The 25128-nt window shown below is 33.8% G+C and overlaps 1 protein-coding gene across 1 annotated transcript; it reads left to right on the plus strand.

The window, feature by feature from the left end:
* Positions 1-1760: 1760 nt before the first annotated feature.
* LOC136227748 (cation/H(+) antiporter 15) lies at positions 1761-4366 on the plus strand. Its single transcript, XM_066016487.1, has 3 exons — positions 1761-1945; positions 2022-3014; positions 3095-4366. Exons 1-3 carry the CDS (start codon positions 1790-1792, stop codon positions 4322-4324), a joined length of 2379 nt encoding a protein of 792 aa, XP_065872559.1. The 5' UTR covers positions 1761-1789; the 3' UTR covers positions 4325-4366.
* Positions 4367-25128: the final 20762 nt, after the last annotated feature.

Below are 25128 nucleotides of genomic sequence, written 5' to 3' on the forward strand. Positions count from 1 at the left end.
GGCCTGTGTACACAGTCTAAAGACCTAGTCGGGTATTGGCAGCGAAGTGTTGGGTAAGACCAATACAGGATTAGGCAAGGTTAAAGAGACGTCTCGACTATGTGGTTATTGAATTGATATGTGTGGTTATGGATTGATACATAAGGGGAGAAACTCTAGGATGGATATAAGGATATCAGGTTTTATGTTTTCGGTTGTGAATTGATTTTGATATAACGTTTTATGTTTCGGTTATGAAGTGATTAAATTACGAGTTTGATTGATTACGAATTTGGTTTGATAAAACGTTTATTTGATTACGGATTTGGTTTGATAAAACGTTCGATTGATTACGAATTAGTTTGACAAAACATCTGATTGATTACGAGTTGTTAACGATGTCGATATTTATTTTTGATTTGGTTTGATTTGATAATGTGATTTTAAGGTTTTTAAGTTTAAGTTTTATATTGTCGAATCGATAAAGTATTCGTGTATATTAAATAAATAATAAATAAATTTTAGACGGTTTGAATAAGCGTTTTTGGTCTATTCCGAAATTAAGTTAAGTTATTAGGAAATTAATTAAGTTTTTAACATATTAAAAATTGATGAGTCGCATTCATAGATCGGGATGCTAAATATATTATGAATAGTATTAGCGATAAAATGAAGTCTATTAATTTCAGCAGTGTGTAAATAAGTTAAAGAGAACTACCTAAAATGGGTAGAACTACGTGGCTTTGATTCCCGGTTTAAATATTAAAAGATGTTCGGGATACGTAGGAAGCTCGATAGAATTATCGAGTCCAAGCCAAACAATTAATAAAACTTTAGATAGTCCAATCAATTTTTTTTAATTAAAAGATTTTTCTATTTTTATAGTAATTGCATTTACTAATACATTTTTTTATAGGGTAAATTTTAAATAAAATCAATGTGGTTTCACTAATTTTCAGATAAAGGATTGGAGTTTCGTACTTTTAAGAAAACAAGGACCTTTTAAATTAATGGTATTAAAACCATCTTTAACGACCTGAAAATGAAAATTTTTAAGAATTAAAGTTGTTTAATGTCATATTTGTTATGGAACTACATTTTTTTATTTTCGAAAATCATCTTTTTTGGAACTTTCTCTCTCTAAACATTAACTTTCCCTCTCTTTACTAAATATCATCTAAATAAAAAAGTTGAAGAATTAAAGACTGCTTTATCTGAAAATTAATGAAACCACATAGGTTTTATTTGAAATTTATCCCTTTTTATATGTTACGAAAATAAAAAGATAAATTATACTAAAAAGCAATTAACATGTAAGGCATATATTGTAAAAATACTTGGGTTGGTTTTCTGAATAGAAATAAGTGATACCATTGGGGATATATTAAATGATATGATAATGAGAAATTATTGAAGCACAGAGAAACTATTATAAGAAATATTGTTGTAGTCCTATATATGGAGAGACAATCCATTAAAAAAAGAAAAGAGCAATTAGTGCGGGTAACCATATATAGAATTGGTTATTTGAAAATGATGATTAACAACTTTGGCTTTGTTTGTTGACAATTGCCTTCTTATTCAAGTTTTGTTCTTCAATTTCATTGATTTGGATTGTGCGAAAGCACAACCAAACAAACCAAATATATAACAATCTGTCTCCATACATATATATATATATATATATATGATCAATTGAATATTCCTGAAAAAAGAAAAAGTAAAAATGTCTCGAGGAAATGAAAACAACAATGAGGAATTTCTATATCGAGGAACTGGGAATACGGTGACCCTTTGTTACTTTGAAAATATGACAGATGACAAAGCCTTTTGGAAGAGTGAAAATTCATTAATTAGTTCTCTCCCATACTTTGTCATACAGTTGAGCATCATGATGTTGTTAATTCGCTTTTTATTTCTTATCCTCAAACCACTTCGTCAACCACGTTTCCTTGCTGAACTGCTCGTAAGTCCTTTTTTTTCTCTTCTTTTTATGAGTAATTAATAATGACTAACATTGGCATTGTGAAATGTAAATGTAGAGTTCTATTCTTGTTGGTCCTGCATTCTTGGCCAATACATCATGGTTTCCAAAATACATACATCCAGCCAAAACAACAAAAACATTGGACACAATGGGACAACTGGGTTTGGTTTATTACATGTTTTTGGTTGGACTAGAGATGGATCTTACTATGCTAAGACACATTGAGAAGAAGGCTATGTGGAATGCAGGTTTTGGAATGCTATTTCCTCTTGGAATGGGAACATGTTCCTATTTCCTACTCACTTATTTGAAGGGCATGGACACTGCTGGAATGGGAGGTGCTGTTTGGGCTATTACCCTTACTGTTACAAGCTTTTCTGACCTTGCTCGAGTCCTTTCAGACATGAAGCTCCTACACACTGAGATTGGCAAGTTAGCCTTATCTTCAGCACTTGTTTCTGACCTTGTTGCTTGGGCACTTCTTGTTCTTTCCATAACAATGGTTAACAGACATTTCTATTTCATGAACGTTTTCGCTATCATCTTGTTCGTCTTGCTGTGTTGGTTTGCTGTTCGTCCTGCTCTTGCTTGGGCTATTCGCCTTAATAACTCCTACAATGGAGGAATGGATTATGAGTTGTTGATTTACTTTATCCTTGGAGGAGTTGTCATCTTTGGATTAGTCACAGATGCTTGTGGTTCACAATCTATGTTTGGAGCTTTCATGTTTGGTCTTATTATACCTAAAGGGGAACTTGGTATGAGACTTATGGAGAAACTTGAGGATCTAGTTACAGGGATTCTCCTTCCTGCTTTCTTTTGGACCAACGGCCTTAAGATTGACTTCAGTACTTTGAAAAGCCCACATTATAATATTTTTATGGTCATATTTGTTATCATTTTGAGTTGTGTGAGCAAGGTTATTAGTGCTTTCGTCTTCTCCATGGCACATGGCTATCCTGTTCGTGAAGGCATTGCTCTCGGGGTGCTTATGAACACCAAAGGAGTATTAGCTTTGATTATCCTGAATGCTGGACGAGATATGGAGGTAACTTAGTATTTTATTAATAACAGAAAAGGTGTACGTAGTAAATGTCCAATGTTTTGAATATTAATTCCCTTCCGCAGGGGTTTGATGATCCAATGTTTGCTATCATGACAATCTCATTAATAATAATGACTATAATGGTAAAGCCAATTGCGTTGGCAGCTACCAAGACATCAAAGCAGGTAAGGCAATACAAACGAAGAACTATTGAGAAAAGTAAACAAGACTCGGAGCTACGAATACTTGCTTGCATCCATTCAGTTAGCAACTTATCAGGCATCATCAATCTCCTCGAAGTCTCTAATCCAACAAAGCAATCTCCAATCGTTGTGTTCGCACTCCATCTTGTTCAACTCACTGCAAGACGAGTTTCAGCAATGTTAATTGTTCACGATGCTTACCACCGAGCACAAACTGCCTCCGGACAAGAGAGTTACAGCAGAGAAATCGAAGAATCAGATCACATCATTACTGCTTTCCAAAATTACGAAAACAGATCCCCAGCAGTTTCAGTTCAATCACTCACAGTTGTGTCTCCATATGCTTCAATGAAAGAAGACGTTTGTAGACTTGCAGAGGAGAAAAGAGTCAACTTCATTTTAGTACCATTTCACAAACAACCAGATGTGTACGGAAAACTACAAGATGAGGAGGATGTTTCATTAAGAACTGTGAACCAGAACCTGCTTGCAACAGCTCCTTGTTCAATAGGAATACTTATAGACAGGGGGCTGGGGGAGTCGCAGGCGCAAAACCACTTTGTTATGCTGTTTATAGGGGGAGCAGACAGCAGAGAGGCGTTGGCATACGCGTGGAGGATGGCAGGATCAGCGAGTGTTAGTCTAACAGTAGTGAGATTTCTTCCAAGTGGGGATGGTGTAGATGATGAAGAGCAAGCATTGACAGATGAGGAAAGAGAGAGAAAATTGGATGATGAGTATATAAATGATTTCAGGTATAAGACAATGTATGAGCAATCGATATCATATGCAGAAATGACAGTTGATTCAGGGCATGAAATAATAACAGCATTGAGAAGAATGCATAATGGGTATGATTTGTATATAGTTGGGAAAGGACAAGGAGCAATTTCACAATTAACATCTGGCTTATTGGAGTGGAGTGATTGTGAAGAACTTGGTGCTTTAGGAGACACTTTACTTTCATCTGACTTTGCAGACACTTCATCTATTCTCATAATCCAGCAACATTATATTGCAAAATCTGCTGCCAAAAATGCTAATTCCAACAGGCCCGATTATCAGCAAAATCCAGCCAATTGGTTGTCGCCTCTCGGCATTTCTCAGTGATTCTCTGTCCTATATATATATATATATATGTTACCATCTAGCTAGGGACACACAAGAAATCTGCAGTTGCTTCTAAATGATTATTGTATTCACTTTGCTTCTTCATGTAATTCATATATATTCTTTTATCCATTTCAATTATACATACGTTATAGAGTTTTGTTCAACATATGGTTCTTAGCTATCATTGCCCTACACCTACACCTGGTCAAGTTATTAATTCGTCACCAAGAGCAACCAATAGAAACACAAAAGTAGCTCCCGTTTGCCAAAGCAGGGAATCCTTATTGTTAGTCCGTAGTCTTAATACCTTCCCAGTCCCCAAGTTGTCCCAATCCTGTGAGTCACTGAATCCCCGAACTTAAACTTGTGACAACTTATCACTCAACTTGCTTATTTGGAACAAATAAATAAGCCTTCAAATTGCTCAATTGGAACAAATAACGCAGCAAGTTGCTTATTTAGAACAAATAGCACATAAACCTAAAAAAACATTCAACATAATATTGCATCAAAAATAAAAAATTTCAAGATATCGGTTGCTAAACTCTACGAATAACCTATTTGTGGGGTTATTTGTTCCAAATAAACAAAGGGTTTTTCTATTGACCGTTCCCAAATTACTTATCACCGTCCCCATTTGGACAATTTTGCCTTTTTCATAATTTTTTTCAAAACTGAATTTTTTGTGACGAATTTTGGCATCCGTTTAGGCCAAATTTTGGCCGGTGCAAAATCGTAAAATTTTTAGTGACGAAAAATAATAAACCGTTTAGTTTTTTGTGACGAAAAATGCAAAATCGTCATAAAAAATATATTATTTTCATGAGTTCTTTAATAAAAAATGTAAATTTTAATGTTTCCGACTCGTAATCATCCATTTCCGGGGTTTGAGTTGTCACACATCAATTATTTTCATAATTTCAATTATTGTTGTTTTGGTTTATGACTTTGGAGAGAGAATTTTCAGTTTTTGATCAAAATAATAAGAAGGGCAAAAAGTTCAAATGGGGGCGGGGCAAAAAGTCCAAATGGGCAAATGGAGGCGGTGATAAGTAATTTGGGAGTGATATTTAGCAATCCACTAAACAAATTGAGGGAGTTAGTTGTCAGAAATCTTAGTTCGAGATCAGTTGAACTTGGAAGGCTAGGAAGGTATTAAGCCTAGTTTGTAACAATAGAAATACATTTCACCCACCCATCACCACATGCGCCACTGCCAATATAATTTATGTAAAGCCAGGTTGCGGTTCTTACAAAAAAATGGCATTGAGAATATGATTCTAAGGTCATGTTTGTTTGGGAGAAAATATTCTGGAGGAAAATATTTTCCCAATTTTTCAGTGTTTGTTTGGGCAGGAAAATAAGTGGTAAATCAATGGAAAACGAATGAAGAAATAAGGGAAAATGTTTTACCCTTTTCAAAAGGGTAAAACATTTTCCCCAAATCATACGCGTTTAGAGAAAAATGGAGAAAACGTTAAAAAAATGTAAAAATACGAAAAATATGAAACACGAAAAACATGAATAACGTGAAAACGTTACAAAGCATGAGAATATGAAAAAAAAACCCCGCAAAAAAACATGAAAATGTGAACAAACGCGAAAAACACAAACACGCAAAAAAAGCAAACATTTGAAAAAGCACAAAATATGAACAACGCGAAAAAGTGATAAAACATGAAATATACAAAAACGTGAAAAATACAAAAAACACGAAAATGTGAAAAAACACGAAAAACACGGAAACGCAAAAAATGCTAGAACACAAAAACGTGACAATACTTGAAAAACGTGGTAAACATGAAAAGATGAAAAATGCAAACAAAACACGAAAATGTGAAAAATACGATAAATTTAAAAAAACGTGTATAACAAGAAAAAGTAACAAAATGTGAAAAAAAGAAAAACTACGTGAAAACACGAAAAAATGAAGAAAAAATGTCAAAAAACACAATAACGTTAATAACACGAGAAAACATACAATTTATAGTAATACATTTGAGGGTAATGTTGTATTGTGAATGAAAAATTATATATTATATTCTATCTTATTTCACCAACCAAATATATTAATAGTTATTCCGAAGGAATTTCTATTTCATTCTTTGTATATTATATTCTATCTTATTTCACCAACCAAACATAGAATATGAATAGTTATTCCTAAGGAATTTCTATTTCATTCTTTGTTATTCTATTCATTTGGAATAACAATTTTATTTCATTTTATTCTATTCCGCGAACCAAATGACACTTTACAGTTTATATGTGTTTTTGGTGCTTAATTTGTGCTTAATATATGTGAATCTTTTTTTTTGTGTGTTTTATATATACACTTAAAAATAAAAAAAATACAGAAAATCTATTTTAGTGGTTAGAAAATATTTTCCAGTGTTGTAGCCAAACGTCGAAAAATATTTTCCAGAGTTGTTACCAAACACAGAAAAATATTTTATTTTCCTACACAATATTTTCCCTACATAAAATTTTCCAGAACACAATATTTTCCCCCAAACAAACAGGGCCTACAAAACATAAACATAATTTCCGGAGAAAATGATTGGAGTCACCAACATTTGGGCTAATGCATACACGCTTATTTATTTTGTGTATTTGATAAATTTGATTGCAGACTGAGGTTTAAACCATAACAGCTTGTTTGGATGGGTGTATTTTAAAGTAAGTGAGGGTAAGTGATGGTAACTGATCTTGTTTGTTTTGAGGTATAATTGAATGTAATAGTAAGTGATGGTAGGTGAGGTGAAATTTGGCTATAAAAGTAATTTTGTATATAACCTTACCTTACTTTACCTTACCATCAAACCAAATATAATTACATAATTAAACCATCACTTACCTTACCTTCTATCCAAACACAACAAGTTATTTCATTCACTTCACTTCACTTACCTTACCTTACCTTACCTTACCTTAAAATACCCCCATCCAAACAAGGCCTAAGTTGGAGGGTTGCAAGTGAAGTAATCGCCGACAATACAAGTGTGGCAGAGGAAATAAAAAAAAAGGAGGAAGTCGATGGAGGGATGACCGGAGACGAAGGGAGGGGGAGAGAGAGAAAGAGAGTGCTTAGAATGGGATTGGGGGAGAATGGTTGCTTTTATAGGGCTCAACAAAAAAAAATTGCAAAACCGAAACCGAACCGAAAATAAGGTTAACCGAAACTAATAGACTAACGTACAACTTTTTATTTTAAAATAGTGGTTAATGATTATGGTTACAGTTTTTATTCCAAAATACAGGGTCGATAACAAAAAATTAATAAGAAACACTAATTATTTTCGATGACTAAGACTCGACTCATATTACCAATTTGTCACAAATTAGATAATTATATGACTTAGTTGGTAAAACACGAAGAATAATAATTCTAGTACAAAAAATAAACATAGCAATTTGATGTTGTAAAGAGTCGTTGTAAGGGGAAAATTTAGGGCCTTTTTGGTTTACCTATTGTTTGTTGTTTGTTATTACGATTTGTTGTTTCTTGTTGTTATTCGAAAATAGAGATTCTCTGTGTTGGAAAAAAACTACTTTTCAGGTATAAAAGAAAAATATTAGTTCTTTAACCAAACACCTAAAGATCTCCATTTTAATATGAAAAAGCAAATATGAGGTGAAAATGGAGTAAATAAAAACTCTCCGTTGTGTTGAATCTATAGTCTATAGTCCATACAGACACAATGCACACACATATCTCTCTGTTGTTAATCACTTCAACTCGCCATTGACCAACCATTCCACTCATAATAAAAATTAGAATTCTCTTATTATTTTTGTTTTTATTTACTAATGGTTAGAAACCGAAATAAAAAGTTAACCGATCGAAATAATTGGTTAACTGATTGGTGATTAACCGAATTTAGTGGACTAGTGTACGGTTAGTATTTTTAAAAACCTGATTAAATGGTTAACCGATCGAATTAATCTTAATGAACTGGTTAACCGATCATGTGAACCCCAAGCTTTTTCCCGCTTAATAGAAAGCAAATTAATATCTTTAAAAAAAGAAAAAAGCAAATTAATAAAAAAAATTAATTATTTTTTATTTCACCAACAAAATTTGGAAGTTAAAATATTTTTCGGTGATTTTACCAGCAGAAAAATATCGCCACGACGTTGCTACATGAAATAATCTGCTTCTATTTCGTCGCGAATCAGCTGCCGATTTTTTCTGTAGGTAAAACATGTTTTTCTTATAGTGCCTTAATGTATCAATTGATATAATTCCCAACAAGATCAATTTTACCTCCATCTAATAGAAAATTTAAACATACTGATTCATTGTTTAACTCATCATTTAAGTATTACTTCAGACTTTCCAAATACAATTATGTAATATCCCAAAAATTATGACATCTATATATACTATAAATAATACCGATACCGGAAGCAGAGAGAAATGAAGAGAAGTGTTCTGGGCTTTTTTGACGAGTTGTCAAATAGTTAAAAATCAAAATTAAAAAGATTATTTATATAAATAAATAGAATTAATAACAAAATAGAAACGTGACAGTGTGTATTAATTAGCATTATGTAGGTATTAATTAACATTATATTATCATTATATGAAATGAAATAGTTAAAATGGGTATTAATTAATATATATATATATATATATATATATATATATAAAATAGCGGAAGCATAGAGAAATGAGGAGAAGTGTTTTAGAGGTCTTTTTGATGAGTCATTTATATATATATATATATTATTAATAATAATTTGTCAATTACTAGCCCATTAATTAAAGTAATCAAAGAAAGTAAGAGTTACAGAAAGATGAAAAAACACAAAGCGAAGGAAATCCAAAAGTCACAAATAAACATATATATAAAGCATAATAGGTAGTATTCCATTATTATATTCATTGGCCACCTAAAACTCATCAAACTTTAATTTTGATGATGTATTAGTTTTTTTTCATACTCTTATAATATAGTTTTACAAATGTATTCTTACTTCATTAAGAGATTCAGATCTATTTAGAGGTGGTTTCCATTGATAAATTATTTAGTAGCATTTTCTTCAAGAATTTGGAGAATTCAAACTTTGATATCTCCAACTGAAAAAATCTGATAAAAATAGAAGATGCGTGGACAACTAAAATCAGGAAACTCAAAGGTGTCAAAAATTATAAAAAAAAAATTGTATTTCTCAAGATAATTATTTGATTTTTTTTTCCATATATAGTAGTTATTTTATTCTCAATTGTATTGTTGTTTTATTTTTATAAAACAATAGTAGTTATAGTTCCTTTCTTGAGAGATGAAATTTTCTTTCTGATGTTGCCCATGTTTCATATCTCTCTTGCTACCTTTCTATGTTTTCTTTCTTATTTGTCATTTTTCTTCAAAATGACTAAAATAAAGATTTTGTACATTTGCATTCTTTTTAGTATATGTTGCTAGGTGTAATCGTTTCGATTGTCAACTTTAACTAAAATTTAGATTTCAGTTTTATAAGAACTCAACTGTTAGGTTTAATTGAACTAATTTTTGAAATTCGAACATGGTGAAGTGCACTGTTTTTTTTAAATTTGGTTTATCTAACTGATAATAGATATAAAGTTTTACACAATAGTGGTTTATTGAAGTTAGAGACATATTGAAGAAAATAATTACAGATGTATTAAAACAATATGCTTATAATGAAGTTTATTTCAATTATAAATTATGTTATATCATTATTACCATTCTAAGTTTCTTTCTCATTTTGTAATCATGGATTCTACGTTGTTGTTGTTGTTGTTATTATTATTATTTTTTTTTTTGAAACAATTATTATTATTATTATTATTATTATTATTATTATTATAAACAAGAAGTTAAGTTTTTTTTGCTACTCCTCCAGACAGAGAGATTGTAAGCGTCCAATTATTCTTGAAGAATTTGGATTGTGCTAGATATGAACTCAAAAAGAAAGGTAAATAAAAATAAAATTTGATACTCAAAATCAAAAAATGTACAAAATTATGAGATATTGATACAATTGTTTTAGTAACACATGCATATATACGGTTTGTATAAAAAAAAATTAGTATTTCAAGAATTTTTAATAGATGAACAGATGAAAATGAAACATTATTATAGGACAAGTTGTTGGAAAATATTAATTAAAAATATTATTATTTGAATTTCTTCAATTTCTAAAAATGTTGAGCATAATGACTCTAATTAATAAAATTAATTTCACATATTAATTATAAATGTTTTTTCATACTGAGTGGTTATAATTGTGATTTAATTCTAGGGATAAGTACAAAAAAAATGCTTGTGATTTACACGTTTTACGAACGCGAACCTGTGTTTTTTTTTTTACAAAAAGAGGTCTGTGCTAAACGTCGTTAGCAAACAGAGGCAAAATTGACTAACGGTGTTAAAATTCAAAGAGAAAAGAGTTAATTTGATCATTATATTTATTTATTTTATAAATTAACCCCCCTAATTATCTAATTATCACAAATAAACCCCAAAATCAAAAAAAAAAAAAAAAAAATACCATCTTCTCCATCTCTTTTTAATTTTTTTATTTTCCTTCTTCTTTCTCTCTCTCTCTCTCTCTCTCTCTTCTTCTTCTTCTTCTTCTTCTTCTTCTTCTTCTTCTTCTTCCTTCTCTCCTCTTCTTCTTCTTTTCTTCTATTTTTTTTTTAAATTTGATTCCAGAATTCTGGAAAATTTCAGAAATTTTGGAATTTTCCAGAATTCTGGAAAATTTCAGAAATTCTGGAATTTTCCAGAATTCTAAATTTTTTCCAGAATTCTAGAAATTAAAAAAAGAAAAAAGAAGAAGAAGAGAAGAGAGAGAGGAAGAAGAAGAAGAAGAAGAAGAAGAAGAAGAAAATGGTAGGTTTTTTTTATATATTTTAATTTTCTTTTTATTTTTTTTTTATTTGTTGATTTTTATTTTTGATTTTGGGGTTTATAAAATAAATAAATATAAGGACCAAATTAACTCTTTTCTCTTTGAAGTTTAACACAGTTAGTCAATTGCATCTGTTTGCTAACGACGTTTAACACAGACCTCTTTTTGTACAAAAAAAACCATAGGTTCGCGTTTGTAAAACGTGTAAACCACAGGTTCTCGTACTGACCAATCAACCCCTTCGAAGAAGAAGAAGAAGAAGGAGAAAAAGAATAAGAAACCCAGGAAAAGGACATTCACTTATGCCTTCGAGAGCATCGTAAAACTCAATGTCTTCCATTTCCGATGATTCTCTAAAAGCTTCGTCGAAGCTGAGAAACCCTTCTGCGAGTGGATCTCAAAGAACGGATGGACTACCCTCTTCTCTTTCCCTGGAACAACCTATCCACAACTAGTGAATGAGTTCTACACAAACCTAAAAGTAGCTGACGATGATGTCGACTATATGGTGACTCAGGTCAAGAACAAGGAGATCACCATCACCCCCTATTATCTCGCTATACTGCTTGATCTGAAAGAAGAAGGTGCAGAACTACGATGCACCAATGATTATAAGCATATTGAGTATAGGGCTGAGTTCTGTAAACCCAAGAACCACGTTGGTGAAGTCTCTAGTACTAATTTGGGCCAGCCTCAAAGACATGCACATTACATCCTGACCAATTACCTTTTTCCCAAGGTCAACGCCTCCTCCTCAGCCTCAAACTTTGAGCAATGCTTCATCTGGCATATGCTCAACTATCAACCACTCAACATGCCCGTCTTTTTCATTGGGGCTTTCCAACGCAGCACCGGGATTCTTAGGATGGGTTCTCTCATCACCAGAATTCTTCAGGATCACAAGATCAACCTCAAAGGGGAAATAGATGTAGTAGGCACTGAGATCACCTCAGCAATCTTGTACGGCTTAGCTCACAACCTTCCTTTCAAATCTAAGAAAGGAAAGGAAACTATGGTTGAAGAAGCACCTGCTGAGCTACCTCAGAAAGGAAAGGAAACCATGGTTGAAGAAGCACCTGCTGAGTTACCCAAGAAGGTAAGGAAGAGGAAAGCTGACCTACCCTCAACATCGACAGTCAAAGACATTAATCAAACTGTGAAGACGATCCGGCTGGCGGTGAGAGAGAAGAAAGTTGCTCCTGCTGAGCCAGTTCAAAAGAAACCAGAGTCAGCTGAAAGAAAGAAGAAGAGAGATGAGGCTGAGGAAGAAAGTGAGGAGACACTTGAGCAACCTCTAAAGAGGAAGAAAGCCTCTAGGATGACGTCGTTGGATGCTGCTCCACTCGACTTCGTCATCTCAAAGGATTCACATTTCCTGTGAGCTCAGGAAATCGACTTGGAAAAGACTCCTCAGGAGGAAGAGCAAGGTTGTACTGAGGAACAGGCTGAAGCTGATAAGATGCACGCTGCTAAGGGAAGTAACACAGCTGCCGTTGAGCACGCTGTTGAACAAGGAGCTGAGTCACCAGTGAAGAACAAGGTTGTTAAGGACCTTTATGCTGACTTTGGACTCAACTCCTCGCCGGAGTCCCCAGAACCTATCTCTGTTGTCCCTTCTCCTCCAACCAAAAATCATAAGGGAAACATTGAAAAACGGTTCAAGCGGAAGGCAAAGAAGCCTAACCTCATAGACATCTTAGATGATTCTCCACTAAGGGACCCCATCACTGACCTGACTGGGCTTGAATTCAACTTCTTCACCAACATCACTGAGCCCACTCCAAGTCAAGTCAAGGAAAATCAAGCCTCTGTTCCTCAGACTCAGGAACAAGCCGACCCCCAAATCCAAAAGGGGAAACCTTCTAAATGGTCAACTATCATGAGGGAGCTCAACACTGAGTTCCTTACTAAATACTTTTGCCAACATCAAAATGGGGGAGTTTGTTGAAACACCTTTCCACATGATTTTGATTTGACAAAATTATTTAAGATAATCCTATGATTAAACAATTAAATTTAAGTGCTTTGATTTAATTGTACTAATGTGTTTGTTCAATGTTGAGTAAGTTGAATAATAAGAACAGGAACTAAAAATCTATAAGAGAAAGTCAAGACGAAGTCAGTAGATGCAAGAAGCTGAGTAAAATACAACTCAGCTTAAGCGAAAGAAATGTCTTCTTCAGAAAAGCTTGAAGGCGAAGCCGCTGAGTCAAGCTGAGTAGTCGTTAGGTCAGCGTCAATAATCCGTCAACTTGGAAGACAAGGTCTGAGCAAAAGTCAGAAGACTCAGAAATCTGTCGGAAGGACCTTTTCGAGAAGCATGGACCATTTGATAATTACTAGAAGACAAACTTGGCGCAAAAAGACAAACCTGGGGTTAGAATACAAACCTGGCAAACCTGGCTCCTGACAAAATCAGAAGACAGGATTGGCCTGCGGCACTGAGTGCTGACCAAGTGATGACGAATGAAGACCGTTTCCCCACAACGGCTATGCCGGGATTCAAATCATTGGCGCCTCAAAGATCACTATAAAAAGGCCAATTCATCACTTGGATCAGACACAAGAATACAAGATAGACAAGCAAATCTTTATCAAGTCAATTCACTTGCAAAATCCAAAATAGAAGCTGTCTGAAAAAAAAGCAAGCTCTTACACCAACTCCTATTTTTGTGTAAAAGTCTAGAGTGATTTTATTCATCTAAAGTGTTCTTCATTAAGTGAGAACAAGTCTTGTATCATCTGTAAAAGGTTAGAGAAGCTGAGTACTCAGTTATAGTACTTAGTGGTAGAGTGAGGCTGAGTACTCGGTTATACTATTCAGTGGTAGAAATAGGATTGAGTAGACAAATAGAGGACGGTACTCTTGCATACTCAGTTGCTATTGTAAAAGGTTTGTGCTCTACCTTTAAAGAGCTCAGTAGATGATTGAAAAAGCTCAGAAGGATTCCGGGGACTGGACGTAGGCGGAGAGGCCGAACCAGGATAAGTCTGCTGAGTAACTTCTAACCCTTTCCTTGATATATATATATATATATATATATGTGTGTGTGTGTGTGTGTATGTGTTGCTTGCTTAACATTACTCAGTAAAATAATTTGCACACGCTGAAGCTGAGTAACCTGAGTGCTGTGTTGGAAATCGAGTTAAGTGTTGCTTCCCAACCCACAATTGAAACAGCTCTAGTTAGTAAATTGACTAAAGCTGTCTCAAAACATACTCAGCGGTGCTGGCCTAGAGACTAAGTAAAAGTATTAAAATTAAAATAAGTCAGCCTTAATTATTAAAAAGTTTAATTAGTTCCTAACCCCCCCCCCCCCTTGGAACTAATACCATCACGTTACACGGGACCAAAAAGTGGTATCAGAGCCTAACAGATCACTATTCAAGATAAAACTATCTTGAGCTGATCCCTGTAATGGCTGAGAACATCACTCGCTTCCTTCCAGGAAATCAAACAACTCAGATACTCCCTGAGGGATTATCTATTAGTCGACCTCCACTGTTCTTCGGGTCAAACTATACGTTTTGGAAGAACAGGATGAAAAACTTCATTCAGGCAACAAATATGAGTGCATGGCTAGCTATAGTCCAAGGCCCTTTTGTTCCCAATGAAACTATTAATGGTGTAAAAACTATCAAAAGCCAGGCTAAATGGTCAGAAGATGACCTTAAGAAATTACAAAATAATGCTTCGACTATAAACATGCTTCACTGTGCTCTTGACTCTGCAGAATTCAATAAGATTTTAGGTTGTGAGTCAGCACAAGAAATCTGGAAGAAGCTGGAGGTAACCTATGAAGGAACCAACAAGGTCAAAGAGTCAAAAGTGAATCAACACATGCGATTGTACGAGCTGTTCGAGATGAATGACACTGAAGGTATCTCGGAAATGAATGCAAGATTCACCAATATAATCAACAGATACATGTAATGATATGGTGCTTGATTATATGATATTGGTTGTATTGGAAAATGAACACGACACATTGAGAATAATTGTAAATTAATGGCTTGCCTTATATTCAATGGTTCGTGTACATGTTGTTTGTATTAGACCTATCCACGGGTCCGGGTACCTATCGGGCTCGCCCAAGCCCATGTCCATGGGGTAGGGCTTGGAAAATGAAGATTGATCTTAGGCACAGTCCGACCCAAGCCCGCTAAAGCCTATCTATTTTTCTGGATGGGCTTGGGACTGATGAAAATAACAAAGACCGGTCCAGCCCGACCAGCCTTATTAATATTAATTAGGAAATTTATATATTTATAATTAAACATTTATTTTTAAGTATAAATTTTATTTTTATAATTAAAAATTATGTATATTTTTAGGTGGGCTTATATGGACTAGGCTTGAGATTTGATTTTTAAGCTCGAACCCGTCTAAATTAATAGTGGACTAGACTAGGCTTATGATGAGTATCTTTATATAAAAGTCTGTTAAGTCTAGTCCCTGGACATGTCTAGTTGGTGTATGTGGATGAATTGAGATTTATTGCTAGATACTTGTTGTTAAGACTTATATAGAGTATCTCGGGATGCGGTGATACTCTATGTTGTTTTATATATTAAGTGATTAAACTATCCAAAACATAATCTAGTGTATTTATAATCTTGCTTTTAAAGATTAAGTAAGAAATTTTTGCAAAATGATCGAATATTTGAATTACAAATAAATATAAACACTCAATCTTTAATCTCAATAAAGCATTGTTGGAATGACTTTGTAAGAATCATGTTGTAGCAAATACGTTGTAAGTCTTCTCAATTGTGAATGAGTGATAACAAGCAGAGAAATTCTGATCAAGTTCCGTCCCTGTGGGGGCGTCGTTGGGTTCGACGGGGGGAAGCTCCGATGCCAAAGTCAGTAAGGTGAATCAAGGGAACAAACTGAATTGACAAAGGATGTGAGAATGTGTACCTTGATAGCCTAGGGATGTAGGCTATACATAGCTAGGAAGTCGTAACCTTCAGCAACTAGAAAGTCTCCATTAATGCTCCATTAATGGCGGTTACAGGTTACCTTTAACCTAGCGGTTAGCTAATTGATAGCTTCATTAATGGTCTTTATGGCCGAGTCGGCGTTCAGCCGTTACAGTGGCGAATCAGGTGAACGAGGAGATTCGCCTCCTAGGTTCGCCAGCGGATCCCTTCAAACTGGATCAAGGAGATCCGCCCGCCGGATCTTCTTTGGGGATCTGTACACGGCGTTTCTCCAGGTGAATATCCCTTTCGGCCGTTGGGATAATATCTCAATGTTATCAATGAGGAAATGATCTCTTTTTATAGTTGAAGAAAATCAATATGTTGTAATATGCATGTTGTAATACAACCGTTGTACAGTGTCTATTATTTTGTCTTTTAGTTATTAGAACACTTTTCAAATGGATGAATGGGATCAACCTCTTGTTGATAAAAAAAATATTGTACGAGACTTTTTACAATAAAGCTCTTTTGAATAATTAAGACTTAATTGTATCTTATTTAGAGGGTTTTTTTTATTTATTATAAAGACATTACTTAACAAATGTTTCTCTTTCGTAAGCCTTTTATGTTATGTTCTTCTTTAATTGAGGCTTTACATTAATCTACTCATATTTTATTTGTTTTATCCTTGTAGATCAATTCTTCAATGTAGACTGTATGAGATCTTTTTGTCTTCATTCTTCTTTACTTTAATCGTATAAGAGTGTTCATATAATAATACTTTGTACAGTCTAAGAATAATACCAAAGATATTATTTTACAATAATTCGATAAATATTTTCTTAATTAATTAATCATTCGTAGAGAATATCAGTACTATAGTGAATAGTTCAACTATTTGTGACAAGTGTTGTCATCAAAATATTTCATAAGTCAACATGAACATTCTAGACGTTCTAAAGGAATGGGGGAAGTGCGGGAGCACAACGAGAGATACCGGAAAGGAAATGCGGATACGAAGCGTTTTAGGCCTTCAGTTCGCCTACTTAGTCCTTGTGTCGTTGGCCCAGGAGTTGTGGGCCCCTAGGCTACCGACCTCGGCCTGGGGTCGGTAACCCTAAGGGCTGCTAGAATAAAAAAAACAAGTTAGGCATATAATGCTGAGTCATGCTGCACTTTTTTGTAGCTTTAATTGGTCCATTTCCACTTACTTTAATTTACATTTTCGACCTCCTCCTCTCCCATTTGACCTCTTTTTATTATGCATTCAATTTAATTTAGTTATATATTTTTATATAAAAATTTTACCCTAATTTTAAGCGTATAAATTCTCTATTTTCTTCTTGTAAGATATCTTTTATCATTCAATCAACATTTTTTATATTTATGGTGGTTGGGATTTATGCCTTTTAAACCGAGGATTTTTTTTTTTTTTTTTTTTTTTTTTTTTTTTTTTTTTGATGAAAATGCATATATCTTCATTAGATACGAAAAGAACAAGTACAACAAGAAACAAGAAAGGTAAAAAAACCTTACAAAATCCACAATGGGACGAAAATGACTACAAAGAGCATAAAAAGCCATAAAAGGTACAAAACCAACAAAAAAAACAAAAAAACATATACTTCATTGAAATCCAAATCCACAGGAAAGCAACTGCAATCGAAACTTCATCATTTAGGCCCTTCCGAACATTCGGATCTGAGTCCTTTCGTTTGTTGCAACCACGTAGATATATTGATCCACGTATAAAATAAATCGTTTCCGCTCTTGCTAAATCCGAGAAAGGTATAAACAATAGAATAATGGAGAACAGATACAATTAAAACGGATAAAGAGATCAAATAAAATATATAAATACTGACCGAAAAGAAATGTAATAAAAAATTTACAATAAACCTAACCCGTTGAGAGGATTCCTTCTTCCTCCTTAATGTAGATCCACAAAAGAAAGGAGAAGAAAAGAAAGAGGAACATCAGTTTTTTTTCCAGAGAGCAGTTCTTAGTCTAATTAGATTCTTAGATTTTTAATTCCTTCAAGATTTTATTTGTAAATCTTCTTCGTTGATTTAAGATAAAATTAACATTTTTTTTTCTCCCAATCCGTCTATACATCACATTTAAATACAATACGGTTTACAAGAGATTCACATTTAAATACAATATGGTTTATAAGAGATAACTATGAACTATACATTAGTATTAACTAGATAAATACATGTTATCCTTATCATTTGATAATCAAACCTACCCAAAAATTAGTAGTTTGAAATTTACAAATACCCTATCTTTTTTTTTTTTTTTTGTTACAAGAGGAAGGGTAAAATGCCCAGAAAACGCAAGGAAAAAGAAAACTAATTATGCACGGATTAGCCAATTAAGGGCTAAATCATGGCAATCATCAAATAAAATATCCAATATATGTGTAGGAGGCACACCACACTCTAGATGACCTAAAGGAAAAGATCATGCGTAGCTCATCATCTAGTCAGCTGCTTTGTTGTCCTCGTCATAAGAAGTGCAAGATCCTCACATCTTGACTCATTTCCAGAATCTTGTTACAGTGATAAACAATCCATGGATATGGGTGTATATTTCCATCTCCTTGTTGATGTACCCAACCACAACTTGAGAGTGAAGCTCCATAATAACTTTGCGCAAACCTTATCTCCAAATGAAATTTAAGCCATAATGAAGACCCCACCGTGCAAACACCAATATTCACTTCCAAAACCACCTAACCATGTGCAATTCGAGTCTTGTAACCTTTGAGTCCACCATAAACATGCTAACAGTTTATCCTAACTAGTACTATCAAAAGATCCCCTGCTACTACTACTCATTAGTCGACGAGCTGAATCCATACTATTGGTAACTAATCTATCCATATTCATGGAGGATATAGAGGTATTGACATAATGTTGCACAACCAAAATTGACGTTCTTGATGTGAAGTTACAAGTAACTAAGGAATCTCCCAATGCTCCCAATTCTGAACATTGTCCCCACTCAGATAATCCTGCTGTAATTGTAGTTGTATGATTTGCTCCTCTTCCAATTATATACAAATCATATTCTTTATCATTTTCTCTTATTGCTGCTAGAGTTTCATCCCCATTTTTCACTATCTTCTCTAAATAATTAATGGATGCATTATCTTGAGTCCTTGGCAAAAACTTATTATTTATGTAGTCATTATCAATCCTCTCTTCCTTTGTACCAGAGTCTTGGTGCAAAGTGTCTTTATTATCTTTATACTGTAGAAATCTTAACACATACAAATTTACAGAATCATGGGTTGCCATTCTGACTGCATAATTTAGTGCCTCCCTATCATCTGGACCACCAATAAATATGACACCAATTCGAAGAACATGAGGATTCTTAGCCGATTCTAAATGGGTAACTGAATTAAGACCACGATCAATCAATAAACCAATTGAACAGGGTGCATTTTCTAACACATATTGACTTATACCAACAAATGGAGAATTGGGATCTTCTATTTTACCATCTACAATTAATTCAGTATGAAATGGTATAATTAGAAAGGCAATCTGCCTCTCCAATGCAAGATTGCAGATATCTGTATGCATTGTTTCCCAAGGTGAAACTGCTGTGATTGGTTGAACAAAGACTCCATTGCATCTTTGCTGATATAATTCAAAAGCATCCATAATTTGGTTTACCTTATGCTTTATCCCGTTCTTGTTACTCCTGGCCTTGAAATCATTGTGCATCACAAGCATAGTTGTTGTTCTTCCAATGAATTCTACAAGGTGGAAAGCAACCACAAATAGTGGATGTTCTTTGGTAGCATTTGATGCTTCTAAAAGATTAATCATGCTTGATACATCTCGACTCGAATATATGCACACTAGGATTCTTAATTGCATATTTGTTACCTCTGAACTACTCTGTATTGTTTTTTGCTTGTAGTTTCCTAGACGTTTTCTTCTGCAAACTTTACAAATTAGAGGCTCCACCAAGCATGTCATAGCCACAACTGCAAACACTATACTTGGAAATGATTGATTGTCCAATGCCTGCATTTTTTCAGTAATGAATATACTTTAGATTTCTTGCAACTTAAATAACATATGATATGATGTTTTATAAGGGGGTACCTGGAAGTCTCGACCGGCATTAACGACAACTAATGCAAATACTCCTTTAGTGTTCATCAAAATCCCAAGAGTTATAGCATCTTGGAGAGACATGCTGCAGAATAGACACACAACGGTGGTGCTGACAATCTTGGCTAGGAAAGAAATAGCTAGAACAAATAGAAATGTTTTCCAAGAAAGAGTTTTGATCATAAAACTAACTTCAAATCGTTGGCCAACTACAAGGAAGAACATAGGCATCATAATCTCTGTTACAAATTCATCGAGTTTCTCCATAAGTTTAAATCTCATTGCATCTCCACGAGGTATTATGACACCAAAAATGAAACTACCAACAATTGAATGTGAGCCACAAGCATCTGTGATTAATCCAAACAACATCACCCATCCTAGAATAAACCATATGTGGCTCTCACTCAGATCATTTTCTTTACAATAGTAGGATATTATACTTTCAATAATGGGACGAAGTATGAGAATGGAAACAAGTACAAAAATACTTGTTGATAAGAGAGCAAAATATGACCTAGCATGGATTAATGATAGTGCTAGGGTAAGAAGAAACAAAGTAGAAAAATCACTAATTACTGATACTGAAAATGCTAATTTTCCAATATCATAGCGAAGGAGCTTAAGATCTACTAGAATTTGAGAAACTTCTGAAAAGTTTGTGGCAGTTAAAGCAATAGCCCAAAACACACAGCCTCTTAAATCAGTTTCATCAGGGTCAAAAGTAAAGAAAAACAACCCTAGTCCTATGCAAAGTGGAACCATTGTTCCAGTCAAAGCAATAACCGAAGTCCTCCTTCCATTTTCTAAAATTGGATGTAAGTCTATTTCTAACCCAACCAAGAACATATAGAATGTAATTGCTAAGTTTGCCATTGTCTCTAGGAACTCCATTATTTGAAATGGGAATATTCTTGTTTGAAAGAATGTCGTGTGCCCTAATCCTCCTGAACCAAGCAATGCACCACTCTGTACACCAACCAAATTTTCTTATTAGTATAATACTCCACTACTATTTTATTACTTATATAATCCATCTCAAGCGCATCAATTAAACAATTATATATTCCTTACAACTCTCTGGTTCTTAAAATAAATTTAGCTACATGCTATTTGGGGGAGCTGGGATTGGGACTTTATATATAGTTTAATCTTTAGTCTAAGGTTTATCGGATACTAAAATTTCAAATCTCATTAACCGAAAGTGAGTTTTTTTTTTTCACTAACAGAGAATGTGCAATTTCAAATTTTATTAGGTTGTCAAGACGCTACAAATTGAAGGGTGATCAGAATATGAAATTAAGCATGAATAAAAAGTACAACTTTCGTTAATGATAATTGAAATTGCACCATCTGATAAATTTTTAATGGATTTTCTGTTATGGAAAAAAAAAAAGAAAACACAGATTTTGTTAATGATGATTGAAATTAAAATGACGACGTTAGTAAATCGTAATATCATTAATGGATTTTTTGTTATGGAACAAAAAAAAAAACCACTATTCCAATATGTTTCTATATTGTAAATGCATTTTATATATAAAAGGATGCATGTAAGGAAGAAACTTACAAGAAAATAAGCAACAAAAGGAGGTTGACGAAATGGCTTGAGGATGAGAAGGCAAATGCGATTGACGAAAAGAATAAGAATGATTTCCAAGATAAAATATGGGAGTGATGCTATTGTTGAACTTGGATTACCTCCTATATAGAAGGATTGTGTCTTGTTTGGATCATAACATGCGAGTATACCATCCTTTGTCTTTGTTATTTGATATGAAGGCTGAAAAGACTTCATCGTTTTCTTGACAAAGATGGAATGGAAATAAAAGAAAAACTAAAAAAATTACTCCATAACACCTATATACATTAACCCTAACTATAACTAATTGTGAAAATACTAATGGTTCTTCTTTTTTCTCGCATTTATCACCATAAATCTAGTTTCTTTCATTGGAAACTTTTTACTTAATTTTTTTTTTGCTCCATTAGTCAGCATATTCATAATATAAATTTATTTTCCTTTCTGTCAATATATATTCTTTTAACTAATGTTAAAAATGAAATACTCAACTTTGAAATTATTGATCTTTTTGGCACTACTATAAAACAACCCTAGCTCATGGCTAGCTCCGCCTCCCTCCACGTGACTTCACTGCTTCGCTTGCTGGAATCTTCAGATCGCGGTGGCACTGGCTCCTCAGAGAAAATTCCACTCTGAAATATTATAAAGACACCTTGACTAATCAAGTTACTACTATTGAAAAGCGTATTATAAAGGCCCTCCAAACTTTAAATGAAAGTGAGTTTTATCAACAATAACTGCTTGAAGTCGTGTTCCTTTGCCCCTAGTGATACAGATTTGTAACGATGTTGATAGTTTTGATCTTAAACTAATAAAGAAATAACATTCTCTAGCTAAACTATAAGGAAATAATCTCATAAATGTTTGAAAACTAGCTTCCAATGGAGAAAATGTGCTTGATTCATAAAAAGTTGCATAGTTTACAAAGATTGAGGCTTTTATACCTCTATAACCCTAGGATAGAAAGACATAATACCTCTCAATGCACCACTAACATAACATAAGGTATTAAGGATAAAATAGTTATAAATAAACTAATGACAAGCTAGTAAATAGGCTAAATGGCGAAACAGTAAATAGGTAGTGACAAAACAGTAAAAATCATAATGCAAAAATGACAAAACTCGACAGAACTTGCTGGTTAAGTCATTCTACACGTCATGTGAAAAAGTGACACATTGTGTGGACTGGAATTCTGATAATCCACACGTTGTGTTGTAAAATTCACACGCCATGCGAATTAACAAAAAAAGAAGCAGAAACTCAGTTAGTTGGCCACACGACGTGTGGCTGTTCTCACACACTATGTGAGCCCTGTTTTGGTGACTCCCTTACATCTTCCTTGATGCCCTCATCATATTCTCATTCCTGAAAGGAATTAGACCCTAAGTATTGTTGAAATATAATTTCCATAGATTTTTTTTATTATGACAAAAAAAATTATTAAGGAATTAGATCCCTTAAAATATTTAATTACAGAATTGAATTAAGTTGTTTTATGTTAATATGTTTATTAAGTCTTGATTTAAATCAAAGCATCAATCAAAGACAACTTAAAAGGCCTTAAAAGAAATAAAGTTTGAGTCTGGCCCAAAACTCAGAAGCCAGATCTGGAACCAAAAGCCCATTGACAGGCAAGTCAACTTAAAATGACAGAAGGCAGAAGACCTTATTATACAAATGTCTCTCTCTATCACCCATTTTAGGAAAGTTTCAGACTAAACGTCCGCAATGCTAGAATTCAAAAGATGATCATTGTCGCGCAGCTCAGCTGTCGATAGAAGACTGATTTCGTCAATGGCACTTTCCCCTTTATGGATAAAAATGGTGCAGTGGATAGAAGCATTTTAGAAAAGGATTTTCCCTCTAGCTTCGCTTTTGAATTTCAAATGGTCTTCACCAAATGCTCCAGTATAAAGCCAAACCTAGACTTCATTTTCACAACTAATCTTCACGCGAAAAAGAGATAAAATCTTCAAGTGAAAACCTAGAGCAAAATTGTAATACACATTCATTTTCATATTTGTGTAAATCCAATAGAGAGATAGTACTTCAACTGTGTTGGGGTTTTAGTGTCCTATAGACAATTGTTCTAGGATACAAACTTAATGTAAATGAAGTGTTCTTTATATCATTTGTTTTAATGAGATATATGTTTTACAACTATATAAAGGCAATCCCTTTTAAGCATTAAATAAAGTCTAATAAAAGGAAATCCGTAAGTTTGTTTAAAGTGATCATAAAGTGTTCATACAAGCATGAAGTGAGACTAAACTTTATGATAAACTAATAAACTTAAAACCACCCCAAGTCAAGTAATATGTTTAGGATTGACATATCACTGCTGAGACTTGCATGTAACAATGTCTTCTGTCGCGACAGAAAGCTGATCTCACAAGCTTCATATATACAGATATCTGGACAGTTACATAGATCCAATGAAAAGAAGTTCATTAGGATTGGGGACCCGACTTGAGATAACAGGATGGGTAGATTCATCATTGTCACCTGTTCATCTTATTGGTATTAATAGGTATAAGTAATTCTCAGACTCAAATGAATGTTAATTAGTAATTCTGGATTACGGAATGCGACGCTTTGATCCTGTTGTAACACGATCCTTAACAGAGATGACTCTGGAGTGTGAACGGCAGACATTGGGTATCACAGGAAGTAATTGCAGGATAGTTATACATTGGATTGAGCATTTATCACTCCCGATAAATGGGAGATATGTCCATGTATCGCTTGTGGAAGACTTGACTCTAAATCCTTGCAAGGTGATAGCTTAAGATTGAAATGCAGATTTCTCTTAACCTATCTAATTGGAGTTGACTCGGCCTGTACAAGTAATACGAACGTCTCGCTATATGTGACTTGACATTATCCATAGTCATAAGATTCAGTTCAAGGATGTAGTTGATAAAGGATCGAATTATACTGTAACTAATACGGAAAGGTCAACGACAGAATCAACATGTCTTCTTATAGCTCTGGGGGAATGTTTCGGATTTGCCAATCACATTTTGCATACTCATTCCGTTATGCAAAGATTAAATATAATTCTGTGAAAATTAATTTAATAGTTGCATACGGCTAGAAGCAATAAGAACCTAATGGGTCACACATAAGACTTGGAACCCAAAAGAGAAACGGATGTTAATTAATTGATGGAAGCCCAACTGAGCCCAATAAGGCCCAGTTAATTAGGGGGGCGATTTTATGTATATAAGATACATAAATAATTAATTTGATTTTATCAATTCTAA

Source organism: Euphorbia lathyris, chromosome 4, assembly GCF_963576675.1.
Source record: "Euphorbia lathyris chromosome 4, ddEupLath1.1, whole genome shotgun sequence".
In the NCBI taxonomy this organism is placed as follows: domain Eukaryota; kingdom Viridiplantae; phylum Streptophyta; class Magnoliopsida; order Malpighiales; family Euphorbiaceae; genus Euphorbia; species Euphorbia lathyris.